General features: G+C 41.8%; 1 protein-coding gene across 3 annotated transcripts in view; it reads left to right on the top strand.

Annotated features, from left to right (window-relative positions):
- The window catches only part of Twsg1 (twisted gastrulation BMP signaling modulator 1), a 42,936-nt gene extending 23,476 nt beyond the window's left edge, over positions 1–19,460 (top strand). For all 3 annotated transcript variants that reach the window (XM_048363448.1, XM_048363447.1, XM_048363449.1), the window contains 3 exons: positions 9,896–9,995; positions 13,627–13,893; positions 18,177–19,460. In XM_048363448.1, the coding sequence (XP_048219405.1) occupies positions 9,896–9,995; positions 13,627–13,893; positions 18,177–18,358 (549 nt within the window). In that variant the 3' untranslated portion in view covers positions 18,359–19,460. The remainder of the gene's footprint in view (positions 1–9,895; positions 9,996–13,626; positions 13,894–18,176) is intronic.
- Positions 19,461–21,399: the final 1,939 nt, after the last annotated feature.

Raw genomic sequence — 21,399 nt, 5'->3', positions numbered from 1 at the left:
GACAAAACTCAATAGATGTGATGAGTTTTAGCACAGATATATAGCTAGATGAACATATTAACAAATGACATTTACACAGACATACACACTGTGCACATAGGTTTTACAGCATGCAAAAATGAATTTCAGCAGTAGACTCTTTCGGAATTCCAATAGTAAATGACAGGGGGTTTTTTGCCCAATATTTTAAAACCACGTGGTCGGTTAGAAAAACAATTTTGCTAGCAAACAACAATTTTCAGATTATCAAATGAAGAAACCATATTTTGATAAACTCCAGTGGGATGCCATGTTGAGGGGGGTGGCAGGACACAAACACACTAACAGAGAACAGGTGGCATGGCATAATGGCGCCTGAGCTGGTGCCTGTTAAGCCCAATATTCACCACGTGGTCAATGCTAGAGAAAAGAACTTTTAGATATCTTTGCTGACAAAGCACATTGGTGGTCAAGCCTCAGTTTCAGAGGTCTGTGAAAAGAGGCAGCTTTGTGAGCAAGGCACACAACGATGGTACGACTTGGGAATTTTATAAAGTAAGCAAGTAAGCAGGAAGATGAGAGAGAGAGGGAGAAAAAGGAAGAGAAAGACAGGAAAAGAGAAAGAGAGAGAGAGCCTGAATATAAGTGACTTCTGACCATTTACCATTGCAGTGGCAAAAACTGTATCTGAGTGAGTATTTCGAGCAGGCCTCATTGCACTGTCAAGAGGCGTGCTAGCAGAGTCTTCATTGCAGTGGCAAAAACTGTATCTGAGCGAGTATTTCGAGCAGGCCTCATTGTCAAGAGGCGTGCTAGCAGTGTCCGGGCTCGGGTGTGTCTGTGATGCAAAACCCCAAAAGCACGGGAGGGAGGCGCCTGGTGAGTGAATGAGCTTACCGGGCAGAAGCGGCGGACGGAGCGGCAGAGAACCCGAGCAGCAGCAGTTTCACTCACCAGGGTAGACAAGTGGTGTGGAGGTGGAGGTGGATGTGGAGGCCAGCAATGGTATTAGTGAAAATTGCCACGTGGCGACTCGCAGCAGTTTGGTTCGCGGAAAAAGGGCCGTCAGGACTGGGGATATTCCCAGAAAAAGAAGAAAAATAGATGGGAATTCTGCCTGTCCTGACTCTTAAGCCCTTCCCGGGTTTCGGCACCATATATGTTAGGTTTTTAAAGTAGGTAGCCGGTAAAGGAGAACGCCACGCGGTATTCAGGCAGGAGAGAACGTTTATTACCGAACTGCTGGCCTGTGGCAAAGATGATCCAGGGCCAGAGAGAAGGGAGAGAGAGAGAGAGAGAGACCCCCACCCAGCCCAGCTTTATTTAGGGCAGGGGCAAGGGGTGTGGCCAGGTGGATTAGGATGTGAACTCAGGGAAAGGGGAGGTAACTGCCTCCAGGTCTGCTGGTTACCCAGGTAACTGGGTGGAGACTTAATGAGGTGGGGGCATCTGCATGTAGCCCTCAGGGAGAGGACCTAACAAGAATAACTGAAAGCATAGGTATCGGCCATCCCAGAGGACCATGCGGAGATAATCACAGGCAGGAGAAGAAGCTTCATAAGAAGGTTTATTAGTGGGGCCATAGTTCCCACGGGAGAGGGAGCTACATGGCGTCTACACCTAATCCAGGTGGCAGCTTCTCTCTCTGGGGGTAAAGGGGAAGTAGTTAGGTAGTGAGTAGGGGTGGTTCATTAGGTATGGGTGGATCTGGGGGCTAGTGGGAGGAGCTGAGGACCTGAGGCTAGGGAAATGCTAACATTCTCCCATTTGTTGTTTATTATTATTTATTTAGTTAGTTAGTTTTTTGCCAGTCCTGGGCCTTGGACTCAGGGCCTGAGCACTGTCCCTGGCTTCTTCCCGCTCAAGGCTAGCACTCTGCCACTTGAGCCACAGCGCCGCTTCTGGCCGTTTTCTGTATATGTGGTGCTGGGGAATCGAACCTAGGGCCTCGTGTATCCGAGGCAGGCACTCTTGCCACTAGGCCATATCCCCAGCCCCTGTTGTTTATTATTAACAGAGGAGGGGTACCAGGCCTGGAGTATGGGCGGAGGTTGTCTGTTCTGGAGCTACTTCCTGCTGTAAAGGGGCGAAGTAGTCAGGGGTCCCTGATTCGTCATTTGGCCTGGCCGTCCAGTTTGGTTGGTAAAAGTCCTCATCATTTCCATGAGAATGGTTAATAGGGCCAGTGGGTGTCATGGTCTCCTCTGGCTACCTCCTGCAGCTTGGGCACATCAAGGAGTCCCTGGGCCTGGGGTCTTCAGGGTCCAGATCTGCACTGGGCACAGCAGTGTAGTAAGAGGATGGCCTTGAACTGCAAGTTCCCAGGTGGTGACCTGGGTGAGGGATGTTATCCTGTTAAAAGAGACTTTTGAAAAGGTCAGGCTGAAAAGGCTGACAAGTTCACAGGACCAGTTAACATGAACATGGGAGAACACACCCTGGGCACAAGCCAGAAAAGTTCTATTTGGAACATAAACCCAATTGTGGCCCATTACAAGGAAGGAGGAATAACTGGACTGGGGGCAGGAAGGAAGTGTTTAGGGATAGTGGACTGGTTGGGAGTAACCAGTCAGAGGCATATATATATATATATATATATATATATATATATATATATATATATATATACAAATAGCAAGTAACAAAGGCAAGAATGCAAGTTTCTGTCCAGATGGAAAATGGACAGGTATGGACTTTAGGTGGGTAAACAACTATTCCTCTTGATCTCCCGGCTCTGATTAATTTTGAAAGGGCAAGTTTAAATTGACTCCATTTAAGATGAGACTTCATCTCCTCTTACTCCTCTCCATGGTTCCTCGTTGTCAGGATTGACCTCTTCCTGAAGGTCTAGGTGCTCATTGCTCGGATAGCTGGTCCCAGTTGGTATTCACAGGGTTTGAACTCAAGGCCTGGGCACTGTCTCTGAGCACTTCTGCTCAAGGCTAGTGCTCTACCACTTGAGCCACGGTGCCGCTTTCAGCATTTGGCTGGTTCTCTTGAGCCAAGCTTCCAGTCTGGCTTTTTGCTGCTTAGTTGGGAGATGGAGTTTTAGAGGGATTTTTTTCTCTGCCCGGGCTGGCTTCGAACTGCAATCCAAGGAGTCTTAGCCATAAAAGCCCTTTTTATTTCCAATTAGAGCAACAGGAGAACAATAGGAGTAGAGCTTACCTGTAACTTGTTGAGAATTGACCAACAAGTACTTGCCAGAGTTCTGATGTAACACTTAGAGAACAGCAAACTGAATGAGATCCATGTGCCATCAAATCAAATCATATCATTTAACCTTACTGGCAGGTGGAAGAGAGCACAAATGAATAACAATTAAGAGGGCAAAGGGTCAGGACAATGTAAAAGTCTCAGCTTCAGCAGTGGCTGTGTCTTCCATCCTGGATCAGCAGGCTTCATTATTCAGGTGTGATGGAGGCAGGCAAGAGAGCTGGGTTGGATCTGGGCAAGGCTGTAGTGGCATCTCTCAGAGTCCCCTGGATAGATTGTCATTGCTGGGTTGCCTGCAAATTTCTACACAGACTGGTTAAAGACATTTGAAATCTCCCAGTATTCCCTGGTTGCTTACTCTGAGTACTATGGCTTTTGTAGGCTGATACCCTACTGGTTTAAGCAGGGGGACAACTTTAAAAGATTTTAGAAGGCTTGGGCCTTTAACCATCTTCCTAGTCACAAAATCCACACAGACCAAAGGCCAACCAAGTCTGAAGTCTGCAGCAGCCATGACAGTTTCTGAGACATGGAGGGGGAAGACACCAGTGCTACCCCAATGCAATTCTGTGGCCACCAAACACAACTCTGATGTTTTTAACCTTGGAATAAGTCTCAGTTGCAACTCTGTCATCATAGGCCTGCTATAAACCCAACTCTAACCTGGGGGCGGGGGTCCAGAGCCAGGGCAGGAGCACTCTGGGCCTGTCAAAATCTTCACAGGAAGATCACCAGTGACTCCTAGATTTCCTGAGCAGTTTTCCATGCAAGAGAGAGAGAGAATAAGGAATCACTAGTACTGAAACCAGGCAGTTTGGGAGCAGACTGTGGAGGCAGCTTCCTGTAGCCACGGGCTGCCACAGTCCATGCAGCTAGCACACATTTCCACAGTCCATGCAGCTAGCACACATTTCGACCTGCATCCTATAAAGCAAAATATTAATCCTGGGTCAGGAAAGTTGAGGTTAGCAGCCACATTCATTCCAAAATGACTCTGGTCCCTTGATCTTAAAGAGTTTATGAGAGCATAGGAGAGAAAAAATGGAGAAGCAAAATCTTAGTCTATACCAAAGAACTGTCAGGATCAGATGTACACTTGACTCTTAGCATAGATGGACATAAGGAATAACACACTGGTTTTACATCATTGTACTTATACCACATGCTGTATATTAGAACATTTTGGAATTTTTCTTGCACCCAAACATGATCAGTTTGGGTTTAAAACCTGGGTTTTTTTTCTTTTGGCTTGGAGTCTGGACTGCCTGTAGGCTGTTCACTGTGACTCCACCCACAAGCTGCAAAGAACAGTTTAACACAAGAATTAAAGTAAGTTAAAATAGTAGTCAAAAGCAAGTAATTTTGAAACAATGATGCCAGATTTTTACATGTTTTACCAACACAGACAGACAGACAGACATACAGACACTTGTGCACAAGCTTTGAGGCATGCTTAGAATTTTTTTTTTAATTGGCCATGTAAGTTTTCTGGAATTCCAGTGGCAAAATTATATCATTTTGCCCATATTTTAGAACCACGTGGTCAGTTAGAAAACAAAAATACTTTTCCTAGGAAACAAAAATTTTCACAGATTATCTGGCCAGGAAATGAAGCAGCCACATTTTGAGAAACCAGTTTAGCATTTGAATTGCAAGGCAGTTACAGAATTTGGGGGGTGGGGGGCAGGGTTACCAGGAGCTTGAGTCTCCCAAGTCCCGGCCCGGCCTCAAGGAATTCGAGGAATTGCCCATTACCTGGGGAATGGGTGGGACTCCACCTCCAAGAGTTTTTTGGAACTTTGATGGAACCAAGATGGCGCTGGCTAGAATTAATTCTATTGTCCACGTGGTCAATGCTAGAGAAAACAGGATTTAGCCAACAACAAGCAGAACTTAACCGAATCTCCAAGTTTAACAAACATCAATCAAAGCAGATGTTAAACAAATATTGGGACCTGAAGCTAGTACCGGCCCATCACAGACAGGCAGGCAGAGTTTAGAGAGACAGAAAGAGAGAGAGAAAACTCCATCTGCCTGAGCACTCATAGAAGTTATGTCCTGTAAAATATTCCAAATTTGTAAGATTGGGCTCAAACCTGAGCAGCTTTAGACTGTCCCCCACTTGATGAGTGACCAGTGGAGCTGAACTAGCCAAGCTCCCGGCTAATCGTCACTCACCCTGGTTGGAGTTTCAAATCTGTTGTGGTGGATGATTGTGGCCCTCCCATGGTAAGTGATTAGCGGAGCTGAGGAGTTAATACCAAGCGTCCTCGGTATTACTCTGGTCAGCTGAAATGTGAGGGACAATCAGCGATGGAATCGTCACCCCAATCACTGTGTCTCGGACTGAGCGCAGAGTTGGCCCTGTGGCCCTATGCTACTAGGGTCATTGAGTGGGGCTCGGAACTTGGCGCCAAGATTTTTGGTGTGGCCCAGAAGCCACGGCCCTGTGGCCCTACGGTAAATCAGAAAATCAGATCCGAGCCCTCGTTTAGATGATCACTTACCCTGGGTGTGAGGGCAAATTTGTAGATTGTCGTGGTGGATGGAAGTAGAGCACTCAGTCAGGAGAAGTTACCTCGGTGGTCGTCTGGGTGGGTTTAGGACAGCAGAATAGGTCCCGGAGGCAGCTTGGACCCCCCAGAAATGGGGGAGCAAATCCACTGGGGAACCTATCCCCGGTTTGGCACCAATGAAAGCACAGGTATTGGCCATCCCAGAGGACCATGCAGAGATTATCACAGGCAGGAGAAGAAGGTTCATAAGGAGGTTTATTAGTGGGGCCATAGTTCCCATGGGAGAGGGAGCTACATGGCGTCTGCACCTAATCCAGGTGGCAGCTTCTCTCTCTGGAGGTAAAGGGGAAGTAGGTAGTGAGTAGGGGTGGCTCATTAGGTATGGGTGGATCTGGGGACTAGTGGGAGGAGCTGAGGACCTGAGGCTAGGGAAATGCTAACAATAACTATCTAGATTAAGACTTTATGAGAGTTAAGACAACGCATGTAAAACACTATAGCACCGTGCTTGTTAGTGTTTAAATAGAACCTACTTAAGAATTTGGGGGAAGAGATCAACCATGAACAGTTATTTATTTTGGACTTCTATGACTTTTGTGTTTGGTTTGATCATATATTCCATTTGGCTAAGCAACACCGAAGTTTAATCATAGGTTCATAAAGCATATAAATAACCCAGGCCAAAGAAAAATTCAAATTTCCACATTTATAGTATTTTCTGTTTAAGAAGCAAAAACTTTGTTACTGTCTTTGTTTCTTCATTACTATCTATAGTGTAATGTGAAATCTGGTATTTTGATATCTCTAATGGTGCCTTTTTTTTTTCCAGAATTACTTTGCTATTTGGAATCTTTTATGACTATATGTGATTTTTTTGATTGATTTTTTCTAATTCTGTTAGGAATGATACTGGGATGAGTATTGCACTGAAGGTGTAGGGTTTTTTGGGGCAGTTATGGCCATTTTCATGATATTCTGTTAATCCATGAGGATAATGTCTTTCTGTCTTCTGAAGTCTTACTTGATTTCTATCTTCAGGTTTTATCGTTTTCATTGTAGCTATCTTCCATTTTCTTGGTTAAGTAAAAGCTTACCACAGCAAAAGAAAAGAAAGCAAAACCAAATGACAACTCATGAAATAAGAGAAAATCTTCACCAGCTATACAACAGATAAAGGATTCATATGCAGAATATACAAAGAACTTAAAAAATTAAACAGCAGGAGTACAAATAATCCAGTTGATAAATGAGCAAACAGGGGCTGGGGATATGGCCTAGTGGCAAGAGTGCTTGCCTCGTATACATGAGGCCCTGGGTTCAATTCCCCAGCACCACATATACAGAAAATGGCCAGAGGGGGCGCTGTGGCTCAAGTGGCAGAGTGCTAGCCTTGAACAAGAAGAAGCCAGGGACAGTGCTCAGGCCCTGAGTCTAAGCCCAGAACTGGCCAAAAAAAAATAAAAATAAAAAATGAGCAAACAAACTGAATGAATAGACAGTTCTCTGACAAAGAAATATGGATGGTTAATAGACACATGAAGAAACATCTTAAGCCATAAGAAAATGCAGACCAAGACCACACTAAGATTCTATCTCATTCCAGTCAGAATGGCATCCATCAAGAAAACAAATAGCAATAAATGCTGATGGGGATTGGGGAAAGACATCCGCATACACTATTGGTAAGAATTTAAGCTAGCACAGCCATTTTGGAAATCAATATGGAGGTTCCTCAAGAGACTAAAAACAGACCTTATGATTCTACCATACCTGTATTGGGCATATATCTGAAGGAGAATACTAGTACGTCACCAGCATATCTGTTTTATTGCTGCATTGTTCACAATAGTCAAACAATTAGCCAAGGTGCCCAACAACAGATAGGCATTATATATCCCTACTATGAGATATTGCACAGTCTTTTTAAAAAAACTGAAATCATGTCATTTGCAGGAAAATGAATGCAATTGGGGTGGGGGGTTATCATATTGAGTGATACAAGACAACCTCATGAAACAAAATACTGCATTTTTTAAAACTCATGTTAAGGTGTACATATTTATGGATATAAGAAAACTGAAATCAAGCCATTTGCAGGAAAATGGATGCAACTGGAAGGGTTTCCTAGTGGAGTGAAATAAGCCAAGCTCATAAAACAAAACATTGTATTTTTATTCATTTTGAAGACATACATATTTGTAGACATATGTGAATACATAGATATGTATGCGTACATGCACACATACATAAATCATTATATATAGGTAAACCAGAACATGAATCTAAAGGACTAGGGAAAAAAGAAGAAAGGGGTAAGGGAAAAAGAAAGATAAAGGTGGGGCTGGGAATATGGCTTAGTGATAAAGTGCTTGCCTCGTATAGATGAAGCCTTGGGTTCGATTCCTCAGCACCACATATATAGAAAAAGCCGGAAGTGGCACTGTGGCTCAAGTGGTAGAGTGCTAGCCTTGAGCAAAAAGAAGCCAGGGACAGTGCTCAGGCCCTGAGTCCAAGCCCCAGGACTGGCAAAAAAAAAAAAAGAAAAGAAAAGAAGGATAAGGGTAAATAATTTTGAAATATATGGCATAAAAACCTCAGTTAAATCTGTTGATGAATACAAAGATAGAAGATCTGTTGTATAGTTGGGTGCTAGCCAGGATGAAAGAGGATAAATACAGATGGCAACTGAACACAAAGCTATGAAACCTTTTGCAGTTGTTTTGGGAAGGGGGAAGGGATAGTGATGAAGTGAGAGTGAATAAAATATATTGTAAATATATGGAAATTTCACAATGAAATTCTCCCCCCTCCCCAAGAAAAGAGAAAAAGAAGCTAATGTGATCATAAAAAATAAATAGTGAGTATGCTCCAGCTGTTCACTGGTGGCTCACGTTCAACTCAAGAAGTTGAGACCTGGATGGAGGATTGTGGTTCAAAGCCAGCCCAGGCAGAAAGGTCTTGTGACTCCATCACCAGTTACCCAGTAAAAGACCAGACTGAAGAGGTGGCCCACATTGTGCAATTCCAGTTGTAAGCATGAAAGCTGAGCAAGTGCACAAGACCTTGAGCTCAAGATAGGCACTGGTGGTTCATGCTTTTTTTTTTTTTTTTTTTTTTTTTTGGCCAGTCCTGGGCCTTGGACTCAGGGCCTGAGCACTGTCCCTGGCTTCTTCCCGCTCAAGGCTAGCACTCTGCCACTTGAGCCACAGCGCCGCTTCTGGCCGTTTTCTGTATATGTGGTGCTGGGGAATCGAACCTAGGGCCTCGTGTATCTGAGGCAGGCACTCTTGCCACTAGGCTATATCCCCAGCCCTGGTTCATGCTTTTAATCCCAGCTACCCTGGAGGTTGAGATCTGAGGTTATCAGTTCAAAGCCTGGAAAGTGTGTGAGACTCTTATCTCTAACCACCAAAAACCTGGAAGTAGAGCTGTGACTCAAGTGATAGAGTGCCAGCCTTGAAGGAAAAAGCTAAGTAATCTTGTTCAAGCCCTGAATTCAGGCCCCAGTACCAGCGCAAAAGTAATAAATAAATCTCAAGATAAACAACTTAAAGCTGTGAAGAGTTACTAATGGTCTGTTACACCATTTGTAAGTAACATCATTTGTACATTAAAAAATAGCTTTTTTTTTCTTCTGGGACTAAGGTACCTACGGCTTTATACATGTTAGCTCATAACTGAGTTCTACCACCAGCCCTTGTGTTTTTGAGACAGGGGTCATCATGTACTCAAGACTGTCTGAAACTTGCCATCCTCCCAACAAAGTGTGCATCACTATATCTGGAGGCCCCAAATAATTTTTATAAAGATGCTTTTATTCACACTTTACATGTTGAGAAACTACTGAAACGGCAAGAAGTCTCTGTTGCGATGAGTTTGTTGAATTCAATAGCTAAAAAGTAGGTTTTCTTTTTTGGCTCAGTTGTGTCTAGAGGTAATGTTGAAAACAAAGTTATAGAATATGAAATAAATGTTTTGTCTAAACGTAAGGTAAAATCACCTAGTATCAAGTCACTGAATGAATACAAAAGGAAAAAAAACCTACTTGACATTGTAATGATATTGAATTAAAAAATTACATCAGGACTACTTTGCTATAAGTGAAAATATTTTAGATTTGCTCTTTTGCTTAAAAACAATCTTAGACATAGTTATTTAGAGTGACACATCTGTCCTATTTCCAGGAGCTATGCCAGTGCCGGCCTGGAGAAGGAAATTGTTCCTGCTGTAAAGAGTGTATGCTGTGTCTGGGGGCACTTTGGGACGAGTGCTGTGATTGTGTTGGTAAGGTGATATGCACTGCAGTTTCCTAATATTTCCTATCACAAAATCTTTCACTTTAAAAAATATCAATACATTAGTATCATTTGTTGTACAAAGGGGATACGATTCCATAAGTTAGGTTGTAAGTACAATACTTCTTGGTTAATGTCACCCCTTCTTTGCTTCTCCCCCATTTTTCCTTTCCTGTCTCTACTCGGGAGTTACTTAGTTCATTTTTCATATAACGTACAGTGACTATAATGACAACATTTACTCACTCTTCCTCCCTCCATTCCTATGCTCTTTCCTTTCCTACTCCCAAACATGTTTCCACTTCCTAATATTTGTTTGGATAAACAGTACATTTCTTGTTCAGAGGAGTTATACTTTTGGATTCCTTCCTTAAGTATACTTCTTTGTTCAGTTTGATTGTGTGTCAATGCATTGAGCCCTGTATACATTATCATACAGAGTTTTATTTTTATAAAATACAAGTGTATTTTGTATATTTTATGGTATATAGAAGATTGTGTTATTACATTTGCTTGTGTTGAATTGTATTTATGTATTATTTTACATATTTTTGCAGGAAAAGGTCTGGAAGTTCTTTATTTAGGATATAGGAATGGGGGACCAGCAATTTTGTTTTAAATGTTTTATACTATCTATTCTTTTATGGAAAGCATTTTATTTTGATATTTGTGTGTGTGCCAGTCCTGGGGCTTAAACTCAGAGCTGGTTGTTGCTCCCGAGCTTTTGTGCTCAAGGATAATGCTCTATCATTCTGGGCTTTTTTGGTGGTTAATTGGAGATGAAGGTCTCACAGGTGTTCCTGACTGGTAATACCGAAACCCTCAGATCTCCTGATTCGCTAGGATTACAGGTGTGAGGCACTGGCACCCAGCTGTGTTTTGATTTTTTTTTTTTTTTTTGGCCAGTCCTGGGCCTTGGACTCAGGGCCTGAGCACTGTCCCTGGCTTCTTCCCGCTCAAGGCTAGCACTCTGCCACTTGAGCCACAGTGCCGCTTCTGGCCGTTTTCTGTATATGTGGTGCTGGGGAATCGAACCTAGGGCCTCGTGTATCCGAGGCAGGCACTCTTGCCACTAGGCTATATCCCCAGCCCACTGTGTTTTGATTTTTTAATAGGAAGCATGTTGGTTTTTTATTGTTTTAATTTCTCTTTGTCAGATATGGTGCTTGAACATAGTGCCTGGGTGCTGTCCCTGAGCTCTTTGCTCAGTGCTAGCACTATATCACTTTGAGTCCTCGCTTCACTACCGGCTCTTGAGTAGTTAATTGAAGATAAGTCTCATGGGGACTTTTCTTTCTGGGCTTGCTTTGAATCCTCAGATCTCAGCCTCCTGAGTAACTAGGTGTGAATCACCAGTACCCAGCAGAAGCATGGTTTATGAGAAACATTCTCCAAGATATGTGAATTTTTTAAAAAAGGTATACAAGAGTATTTATACACTGTTATCCTTTGTATTCTAGAAAGTAAACTTACATGAAGATAAGGACAAAGTAGCACACATCTGTAATTCCAACACTTAGGAAGATGAATGAGACAAGAGGATGGCAAACTTAAGACAGCCTGTGTTACAAACAAACAAATAAATCTAAATGCCTAGATTGTTGCTAGAAGAAACACCCAGAATCCCATCTCTGATAGTTAACTCTTTTTGCCTTATAAGATACCACTGTAGGGCTGGGAATATGGCCTGGTAGCAAGAGTGCTTGCCTCATATACATAAAGCCCTGGGTTCGATTCCTCAGCACCACATATATAGAAAACACCCAGAATTGGCGCTGTGGCTCAAGTGGCAGAGTGCTAGCCTTGATCAGAAAGAAGCCAGGGACAGTGCTCAGTCCCTGAGTTCAGGCCCCAGGACTGGAAAAGAAAAAACAAGGGCTGGGAATGTGGCCTAATGGTAGAGTGCTTGCTTTGTATACATGAAGCCCTGGGTTCAATTCCTCAGCACCACATATATAGAAAAAGCCAGAAAGTGTCGCTGTGGCTCAAGAGGTAGAGTGCTAGCCTTGAGCAAAAAGAAGCCAGGGACAGTGCTCAGGCCCTTTGTTCAAGGCCCAGGACTGGCAAAAAAAAAAAAAGATAACATTGTAAATATTCCATTTTCTCAGAAGCCTTTTTCATCTGACTGAAATAGGAGCCTTTGTCCTGTAAGATCATATACTAAATGTTCCTGTAACTGTTATTTGCATGTCTATTTCTTAAGAACAGGAAATTTTCATATTGATCTTTTTTACCTTAATTTTTGTTTGTAGAAAAGTTGACATATATGGAAAAAATCAGATAGTACTAAAAAAGTCATTTCACATTGCACTCCAAGTGTTTTGGACCTACCCCAGATGACCACTACCTTCAAATCTGCAATGTTGCTTCTACAATTCTAAATAAAATCCTTTTACTATTTTTTTTTTTTTTTTTTTTTTGGCCAGTCCTGGGCCTTGGACTCAGGGCCTGAGCACTGTCCCTGGCTTCTTCCCGCTCAAGGCTAGCACTCTGCCACTTGAGCCACAGCGCCGCTTCTGGCCGTTTTCTGTATATGTGGTGCTGGGGAATCGAACCTAGGGCCTCGTGTATCCGAGGCAGGCACTCTTGCCACTAGGCTATATCCCCAGCCCCTTTTACTATTTTTTAATTGGTTTAAGAAACAAGCAACTGATTTTTGTTATAGATAGACATAGATATATAGATGGATGTGGTCACTGTATATGATTTTGGTACACTGTATATTGTATATATGCTTACCTGAACTAGGGAAAGGAAAGAAAAATGGAGGATGTAACAAATATGACAAGAAATGTACTCACTACCTTATTATGTAACTGTATCCCCTCTGCACATCACCTTGTCAATAAAATTTAATAATTAAAATAGATATTGTCTAGGACTATATGATGAATTTAGTTGTCATGTCTCTTTACTCATTTACTTTGGAATTTTTCCTTACTCTTCCCCTTTACAGTTTTAGAGTTCAGGCATTACACTGTGACAGGTGGCTCACAATCTCTGTCCACTAGATGGACCTTTACTAGTAACCAGACTTAAGGCACACATTCTGGGCAACACCATTACTGAGTAACATAGGTACCTGTCTGTGGTGACACATAGCGTCCAAGTGTCCTAACACTAGTAGTGTAATCATACTGATGTATACAGGATTTCTTCTCCATATACAATTCAACAAGTACTTTGTGGAGTTCTTTAAGGTGATGCCAACATATTCTTCATCATAAGATACTGCTTATTCACAAAGTAGTAAGTAATCTAATGTTATCATTGATTTCGTCAGTGGGAGCCCCTTCAGAATCCCTGCTGTACCTCCTTTATTCATTAAACACTTCTTTATTTCTGTTCCTGGCTCACTGTGTACTTGTGCCGCTCCAGCTCTGGAATCACTCTTTTCTTCAAGTTTACAGGGTCTGGGCCTTCACCTTGCTCAAAGCTACTGGGGTGGGTAGCATCACTTCTAGGCCATTTCAGGAAAAAAATAAAAACAAAACTGACTACATGTAATGTTGGAAGTCACAGAACTTTAATGTATGGAGCTTTCTTGGCTGGGGAGAAACTAACAAGACCCAGATGTCACAGTCAGTGAGATAAATTTTTATTCTCTTTACCTCTTCCAGGTATGTGTAATCCTCGAAATTACAGTGATACTCCTCCCACTTCAAAGAGCACTGTAGAAGAACTGCATGAGCCTATCCCCTCCCTCTTCCGGGCACTCACAGAAGGAGACACCCAGTTGAATTGGAACATTGTTTCCTTCCCTGTTGCAGAAGAACTTTCACATCATGAGAACCTGGTTTCATTTTTAGAAACTGTGAACCAGCCTCATCACCAAAATGTGTCTGTTCCTAGCAATAATGTTCATGCACCTTACTCCAGTGACAAAGGTACCTGCTTGAGTTGTCTTCCTGTTCGGGCTTCTCATGGGTTCTATGATGATGTGTAAAATCTCTTATTTTCTGGAACAGCTTTTTGGTTTTAAACTGTAGTTTTATGTACATTCTAGATTTCTATAACCTTGATCCCTGAGTAGATGGGGCTTTTCAGCATGTCATCAAAACTCCTCCATACTCCTGGCATGGAGTCTTTGTTTTCTTTTCATACTCCTTACCTAACACATTACTGCTTGCCATCAGGCAGCCATCGCAGTGTCCCATCAAGTCAGGTTTTTACAATAGCATTGGTGCTGCAAATGGTTCTACAGTTATCAGCTAAATTTTTGTGTGTTTGCCAGTCCTAGGCCTTGAAATCAGGGCCTGGGCCATCTCTGAGCTTCTTTTGCTCAAGGATAGTACTCTACCACTTAAGCCGCTGCTCAACTTTGAGCTTTTTGATATTTTTTTTGGAGATAAGTGTCTCATAGCCAGACACCGATTGCTCAGGCCTGTAATCCTAGCTATGCAGGATTGTGGTTCAAAGCCAACACAGGCAGGAAAATCCATGAGACTCTTAGCTCCAATTAACTAGCAAAACACTGAAAGTGGAGCTATGACTCAAGTGGTATAGTGCTAACCTTGAGCAAAAAACTCAGGAACAGTCCTCAAGACTAAAGTTTGAGCCCCAGGACCAGCACACAAAAAGATAAATTTACCAGTACAAAAAGTGGCTAGAGGTGCAACTTAGTGGTAGCACACCTGCCTAGCAAGTATGAGGCCCTGAATTCAAACTTCAGTACTGAGGGAAAAAGCATGAGGCGATGATGGATAATTTATATTTTTCTTTGTCTGGTTATACCCTCTCTTACAGTCTTACTACATGAAAAAGAACAGAATTTTGGACATTAACAATGAAGGCAAAACAGGCTTTTCCTCCACCATACCATGGTTTGAACTCGGGGGTTTCTCTTTGCTTGATTAATTGGTATACTACCACTTGAATCATACCTCTAGCTGTGCTTTTTTTTCTGCATTAGCCTCAAACAGCCATCCTCTAGATCTCAGCCTCCTCTGTAGCTGGGATTGGCAGGCAGGACCTACAAGTGCCTGCCTCAGAATAGGCTTTTGTTAAATGATAGAGTAATTTTTCTTTCTTAGCATGAGGAAATGGCTCAAATGCATCCCTGAGTTCAACATTCAGTATCATAGGGCGTGTGGGGGGGGAGGGGAGAGAGGAGGATATTAACTTTTAAGGTAAAACACTTTATAAAACAAGTTCTAAGGGCTGGGGATATAGCCTAGTGGCAAGAGTGCCTGCCTCGGATACACGAGGCCCTAGGTTCGATTCCCCAGCACCACATATACAGAAAACGGCCAGAAGCGGCGCTGTGGCTCAAGTGGCAGAGTGCTAGCCTTGAGCGGGAAGAAGCCAGGGACAGTGCTCAGGCCCTGAGTCCAAGGCCCACGACTGGCCAAAAAAAAAAAAACAAAAAAAAAACAAGTTCTAAGTTTTAGAAATATTTGTAATGTGATAATAAAATGTCATGCTGTTTCCTCCTTAAAATGTAAATGATACATAGATATTTAAGATTCATAAATCTTACTCAAAGATTCCTTAAGTTCATGTATTAATAGGAAACTAATTCCTGCAAATTCAAGCATCTTATGTGACAGCTCAGTTTTTCAACTTCATGCCCCCTTACATAGGTGTGTCTTCCTCCAGATAGGAATAGCCATTCCCTCCTCCTCCATGTGTTTGTAGTTCCACTCTACCTATTTTCTACTTAGTTCCTTGGATTTTGTCACTACGCTTCGAGTCCACAATGGCTACCCTATTCTAAGTGTAAAATGCATAATGTATGAAATAAATAGATTAATAGTTCCAGTCATGTGCAGATTCAAACGTGTCTACTTCCTGCTCACTGCCAGTCCCTTTGGTTTGCCTGGTCTGGTGCTATGCCACCTCTCAAGTTTCCTTTTTTTTTTTTTTTCCTAGACAAATGCCACTCTCCCAGCTCTTATTTTTCAGATAGTCTTGTGCTACCTTTGCCTTGGCTCTCCTCTAGCCAAACCACTACACTCCTGTCATTACCCCTCAAATAGCTAGGATAACCAACCGCCATAATCAGCCTTTTTGTTATTTTTTTTCTTTTTGCCAGTCCTGGGCCTTGGACTCCGGGCCTGAGCACTGTCCCTGGCTTCTTTTTTTGCTCAAGGCTAGCACTCTGCCACTTGAGCCACAGCGCCACTTCTGGCCTTTTCTATATATATGGTGCTGAGGAATCGAACCCAGGGCTTCATGTATACCAGGCAAGCACTCTTGCCACTAGGCCATATTCCCAACCCCTAATCATCCTTTTTGAAAACTGTATTTATCTTTTGTTTGTTTGAAACAACATCTGCTGGGAACTGTTGGGCCCAGACTGGCCTCAAACTCAAAATCCTTTTTCCTCAACTTCCTGAGCCTCCACACCCAACCCCAGATTTCCTCCCAAATGGTAATCCAGACATTTTCTGAGTTGGGCTTCCCTCTGTCTTGTTCCTAAACACACCACACCTACCTCCTTCTGGCTTTCCTCTTTTGTTGCCTGGAAGATTTGCTTTTCATTGTTTCTAATACATGTCCACTTTTTCTAATATGCCTTTCCTCAGACACCAAGGCAGTTCATTAGTTCTATAAGTGATTCTGGATAAATAACAGACTTTGTTTATGTGCTCTCTTTTGCTAATTTTTTATTGTCCTTTATTTCATGTGCCTTATACTCCTAGCTAAGTAGTTAAACCGGTTTATACATCAGAAGAATTAAAATGGAAGAAATAAGCTGGGCATCAGTGCCTGGGGCCTGTAATCCTAGCTACTAAGAAGGATAAGATCTAAGGATCTCAGTTCAGAGCAAGCCTGAGCAGGAAACTTTGTGAGACACTTTATTACAAATTATCCAGCAAAAGCCTGGAAATGAAAAGTGGCTAAAGAGGTAGAGCACCAGGCTTGAGTAAAAAATGCTAAGGGACAGCACCCAGGCTCTGAGTTCAAGCTCCAGTACCAGCACTGAAAAATAAAAAGGAAATAATGAGGGCTGGGGATATAGCCTAGTGGCAAGAGTGCCTGCCTCGGATACACGAGGCCCTAGGTTCGATTCCCCAGCACCACATACACAGAAAACGGCCAGAAGCGGCGCTGTGGCTCAAGTGGCAGAGTGCTAGCCTTGAGCGGGAAGAAGCCAGGGACAGTGCTCAGGCCCTGAGTCCAAGGCCCAGGACTGGCCAAAAAAAAAAAAAAAAAAAAAAAAAATTAAAAAAAGGAAATAATGAAAAGTGATTATTATGTTTAAAACAAACTCATTATAAATAGTATCTTTTCTCTTTTTTTGTCAGTAAAGAGGTAATTGAACTCAGGGCCTCACACTTGCTTGGCATGCCCTCTACTGTTTGAGCCACTGATCCAGCCCTTTGTGCTTTCATTATTTTTCAGATAGAGTAATTTGCTTTTTGCCTAGGTCAGCCTCAGACTACAATCCTCCTACATACACCTCCCCTTACATAACTCATATTACTGGCATATACCACTATATTTAGGTTTGTTCTTTGAGATAGACTCTTACTAGCTTTTTTGCCCAGACTGCCTCCAAACCTTGACCCTCCTAACTCTGCCTCCCAAGTAGGTGGGATTATATGCATGAGTTACTGCACCTAGCCTCACACTAAGAATTTTTTTTTTTTTTTGTCAGTTGTGAGGCTTGATCTCGGGGCCTGGGCACTGTCTCTGAACATTTTCACTCACCTAGCACTTTATCACTTCATTGTTGTTGTTTTGTTTTTTGCCAGTCCTGGGGCTTGAACTCTGGGCCTGAGCACTGTCCCTGGCTTCTTTTTACTCAAGGCTAGCACTCTACCACTTGAGCCACAGCGCCACTTCCAGCTTTTTTTCTATATATGTGGTGCTGAGGAATCGAACCCAGGGCTTCATGTTTATGAGATGAGTACTTTACCACTAGGCCACATTCCAAGCCCTCACCTATAGCACTTTATCACTTTCAACCACAGCTCTACTTCCAGTTTTCTGGTGATTACTTGAAGATAAGAGTGGCACAGGGACTTCTCTGCAAAGGCTGTTTTCAACTGTGATCCTCAGATCTCAGCCGCCTGAGCAGGCAGAAGCCATCAGTGCCTGGCCAAATGAGTATCTTTTTTCCTACACTGCAGTAAGAAAACTAGGATAAATAATTATTAATAACATTCACCTGGTAGCTGAACATTTCCTGGCTATTTTCGTCATTGTGGTTTCTGTTTTACAGAGCACATGTGTACCGTGGTCTATTTTGATGACTGCATGTCCATCCATCAGTGTAAAATATCCTGTGAGTCCATGGGAGCATCCAAGTACCGCTGGTTTCACAACGCCTGCTGTGAGTGCATCGGTCCCGAGTGCGTGGACTACGGTAGTAAGACCGTCAAGTGTATGAACTGTATGTTTTAAAGAAGAAAAAAAATGTAAATAGAAAGCATCTTAGTCAGAAAGAACGGTGTACATATGAGAGTTCCTCAGAGAATGACCCATGGCATCAGAATGCCAACAGGTTATGAAGATGTCGAGAATCTGGAATGCATTACCTTTAAAGTATGGTATGTCCAGGGATGTCTTCAGTTATAGGGTTATAGCTGCTCTTGTTCAGTTTATTCCCCACCAGTAACATAGCTTCACCTTTGGACACATGTATAACTTCGGTCATACGAGCAACAGGTACACAGAGAGTTCCTAAAAGATCTGAGTTTTTAACATAAAGCCTGATTATCTTTTCTTTGGTATTCAAAAGCTTTCTGTCTTGAAAATTATAGCATTAAACTGTTAACATGAGCAATGATTTCCTCACCTGCTACTCAATATGTCATTCTTCATTGGTGCCTGGTAGTGTTTATGTATTTATAAGTATAGTAGATATTCAAATATATTACTATAACAGCTCACATGAAAAATTACCATAAGAATTTTAATTTAAACATCTTTACTTTGGTTTTAGAAAGTAAAAGCTTACTATGTTTATAATTTTTTTTAAATATGTAGTAGAATCTATCCCATAATACATATGCTGACAGTGCCTTACTGAAAATTTGTCATTCTCTTCCATTCCCTTCCTGAAGTGCTGATATAGATAATAGAGTCATCTCTATGAATTTCAGGGTACGTACACTTTTAAAATGACACTAAATACATGCGGGATTAGGTGAATAGCCAAGTGAAGCATTTGTATGAGCAAAGATGTCAGCTTTGAGAGCACACTGGGGCTTTGGAATGACTGCCAAATTGGAGTCCACGTGGGTCCCAAGGGAAGAACCTGTATTCCTATAGGGAGCAGCATAACTAAAGGCGAAGCCGTACTGGGAGAAGAAACTAGCCCAGCACTAACAAGTTAGTGTCTAGTTCAGTAGACACTGTGTCACCAGAGGGAAACTGAAGTTGTGTGTCTACAAGAGAGGGTAAAAATGCAGGGAACTGTAATGGGAACAACTTACAGCTATTTATGTTAATTGCTTTGGTTATTTTGTCATTTTTCGTTTATTAAATTTCTATCTGCATTTGATGTTCTTTTTAAACACGCATCATTATACTGGGAGGATAGAATGCTCTTCACTGAAAATATACTACAGAGCTATGCAAACAGCTTTTTTATTTAAACAATGTTTCAGTAGAGATAAGCTGAAGTACTGAATGCCCTTCATAGGAATAAAACCCCACCTTCAAGAGTGAATCTAAGACGTTAATATTTCTATTATACAGACAATTCTATGGATTGCCAATTTTTCCAGGGCATATGTGAATTACAAGTACTTTTTTAAGAATACTTCTTTATAACACATATTTTAGTATATAAAAATAGATCATGTTTTTGGATACATTTATATATTCATTATTTGAACACTAGTTGTAAAATCATTTGTAACACTGTAAATATTAGAAAAATTAAAGCCCTGGGGCTGGGAATGTGGCCTAGTGGTAGAGTGCTTGCCTCACACACGTGAAGCCCTGGGTTCGATTCCTTAGCACCACATATATAGAAAAAGCCAGAAGTGGCGCTGTGGCTCAAGTGGCAGAGTGCTAGCCTTGAGCAAAAAGAAGCCAGGGACAGTGCTCAGGCCCTGAGTTCAAGCCCCAGGACTGGCGAAAAGAAAGAAAAACAATTAAAGCCCTGATATTTTCCTTCCCTTTCCAGTAATTCTAATGAATATTCAAGGTACTTTGGCCTTTTAAGAGGCTGAGAGTTAGCTCATGGATATAATTGATACTTACACATTAGCATGTCCTTTCTTTCTTTTTACCTGAACTACATTTGTTTAAAAGTGCCTGAAACAGGGGCTGGGAATATGGCCTAGTGGTAGTGTGCTCGCCTCGCATACATGAAGCCCTGGCTTTGATTCCTCAGTACCACATATATAGAAAAAGCCAGAAGTGGCGCTGTGGCTCAAGTGGAAGAGTACTAGCCTTGAACAAAAAGAAGCCAGGGACAGTGCTCAGGCCCTGAGTTCAAGCCTCAGGACTGGCAAAACAAAAACAAACAAAAAAGTATCTGAAAGATTTAAGCTCCTTTCATCATTAGCACCTATGAAGCAAAAGTTTTTCTTGACCTTGAGAATTCTTTTTAAATAAAGGAATCTTCAACTAGCTTTTTTTTTTTCAACTAGCTTTTTCATTTCAGCTTTGCTCATTTACAAGTAATGCCACACCTATGACTTAGAAGAATACTTCTGTGTTTATGGCAACATGGTTTGTGTTTTCTTAATAATTTTTAAAACTGCATTATGATCACATTTAAAATTTTAAATACAGCATCTTTTTTCTACTACCTACATATTTCAGTGATTTTTTTTGCAGGGGAGTGGCTCGATTAAAAAAAAAGAAAAGAAAAGACACAACTAGGGGCTGGGGATATGGCCTAGTGGCAAGAGTGCTTGCCTCGAATATATGAAGCCCTAGGTTCGATTCCCCAGTACCACATATACAGAAAACGGCCAGAAGTGGTGCTGTGGCTCAAGTGGCAGAGTGCTAGCCTTGAGCAAAAAGAAGCCAGGGACAGTGCTCAGGCCCTGAGTCCAAGGCCCAGGACTGGCAAAAAAAAAAAAAAAAAAAAAAAAGACACAACTAGCCAAGCAAATGGGATCCCTAGATACAAGAAAAAAAGAAAAGAAAGAAAAAAAATTATGGGAGGGAGGGAGGAAGGAATTTAGGTGGTTGTTCATAATTGTGGTACCAAATTTTTAGAAAACCTAATGTTTGGTTGTAGTTTTACAAAAGATATAAAGAGAATACTTCACATAGAACTGCGATTTACAAAGCTTCAGAAAACAACATTGATAGGATAGAATATTTGAACAATATACTTATAAATCAGAATAACTTCAAAATGGAGAAAAGAAATAAAAACTTTGCTGGAAAACAAGGTGATTTAAATCAGCCATATTTAAACTTTTGTTTCTTTCAGGTTTTTAAAATCTGCTCTACATTCCCAAGAATGTATATTTTAA

This window comes from Perognathus longimembris, chromosome 15, assembly GCF_023159225.1.
Source record: "Perognathus longimembris pacificus isolate PPM17 chromosome 15, ASM2315922v1, whole genome shotgun sequence".
Lineage (NCBI taxonomy): Eukaryota > Metazoa > Chordata > Mammalia > Rodentia > Heteromyidae > Perognathus > Perognathus longimembris.
The sequence above is the reverse complement of the archived record's forward strand: the minus strand, read 5'-3'. Positions and strand labels throughout refer to the sequence as shown.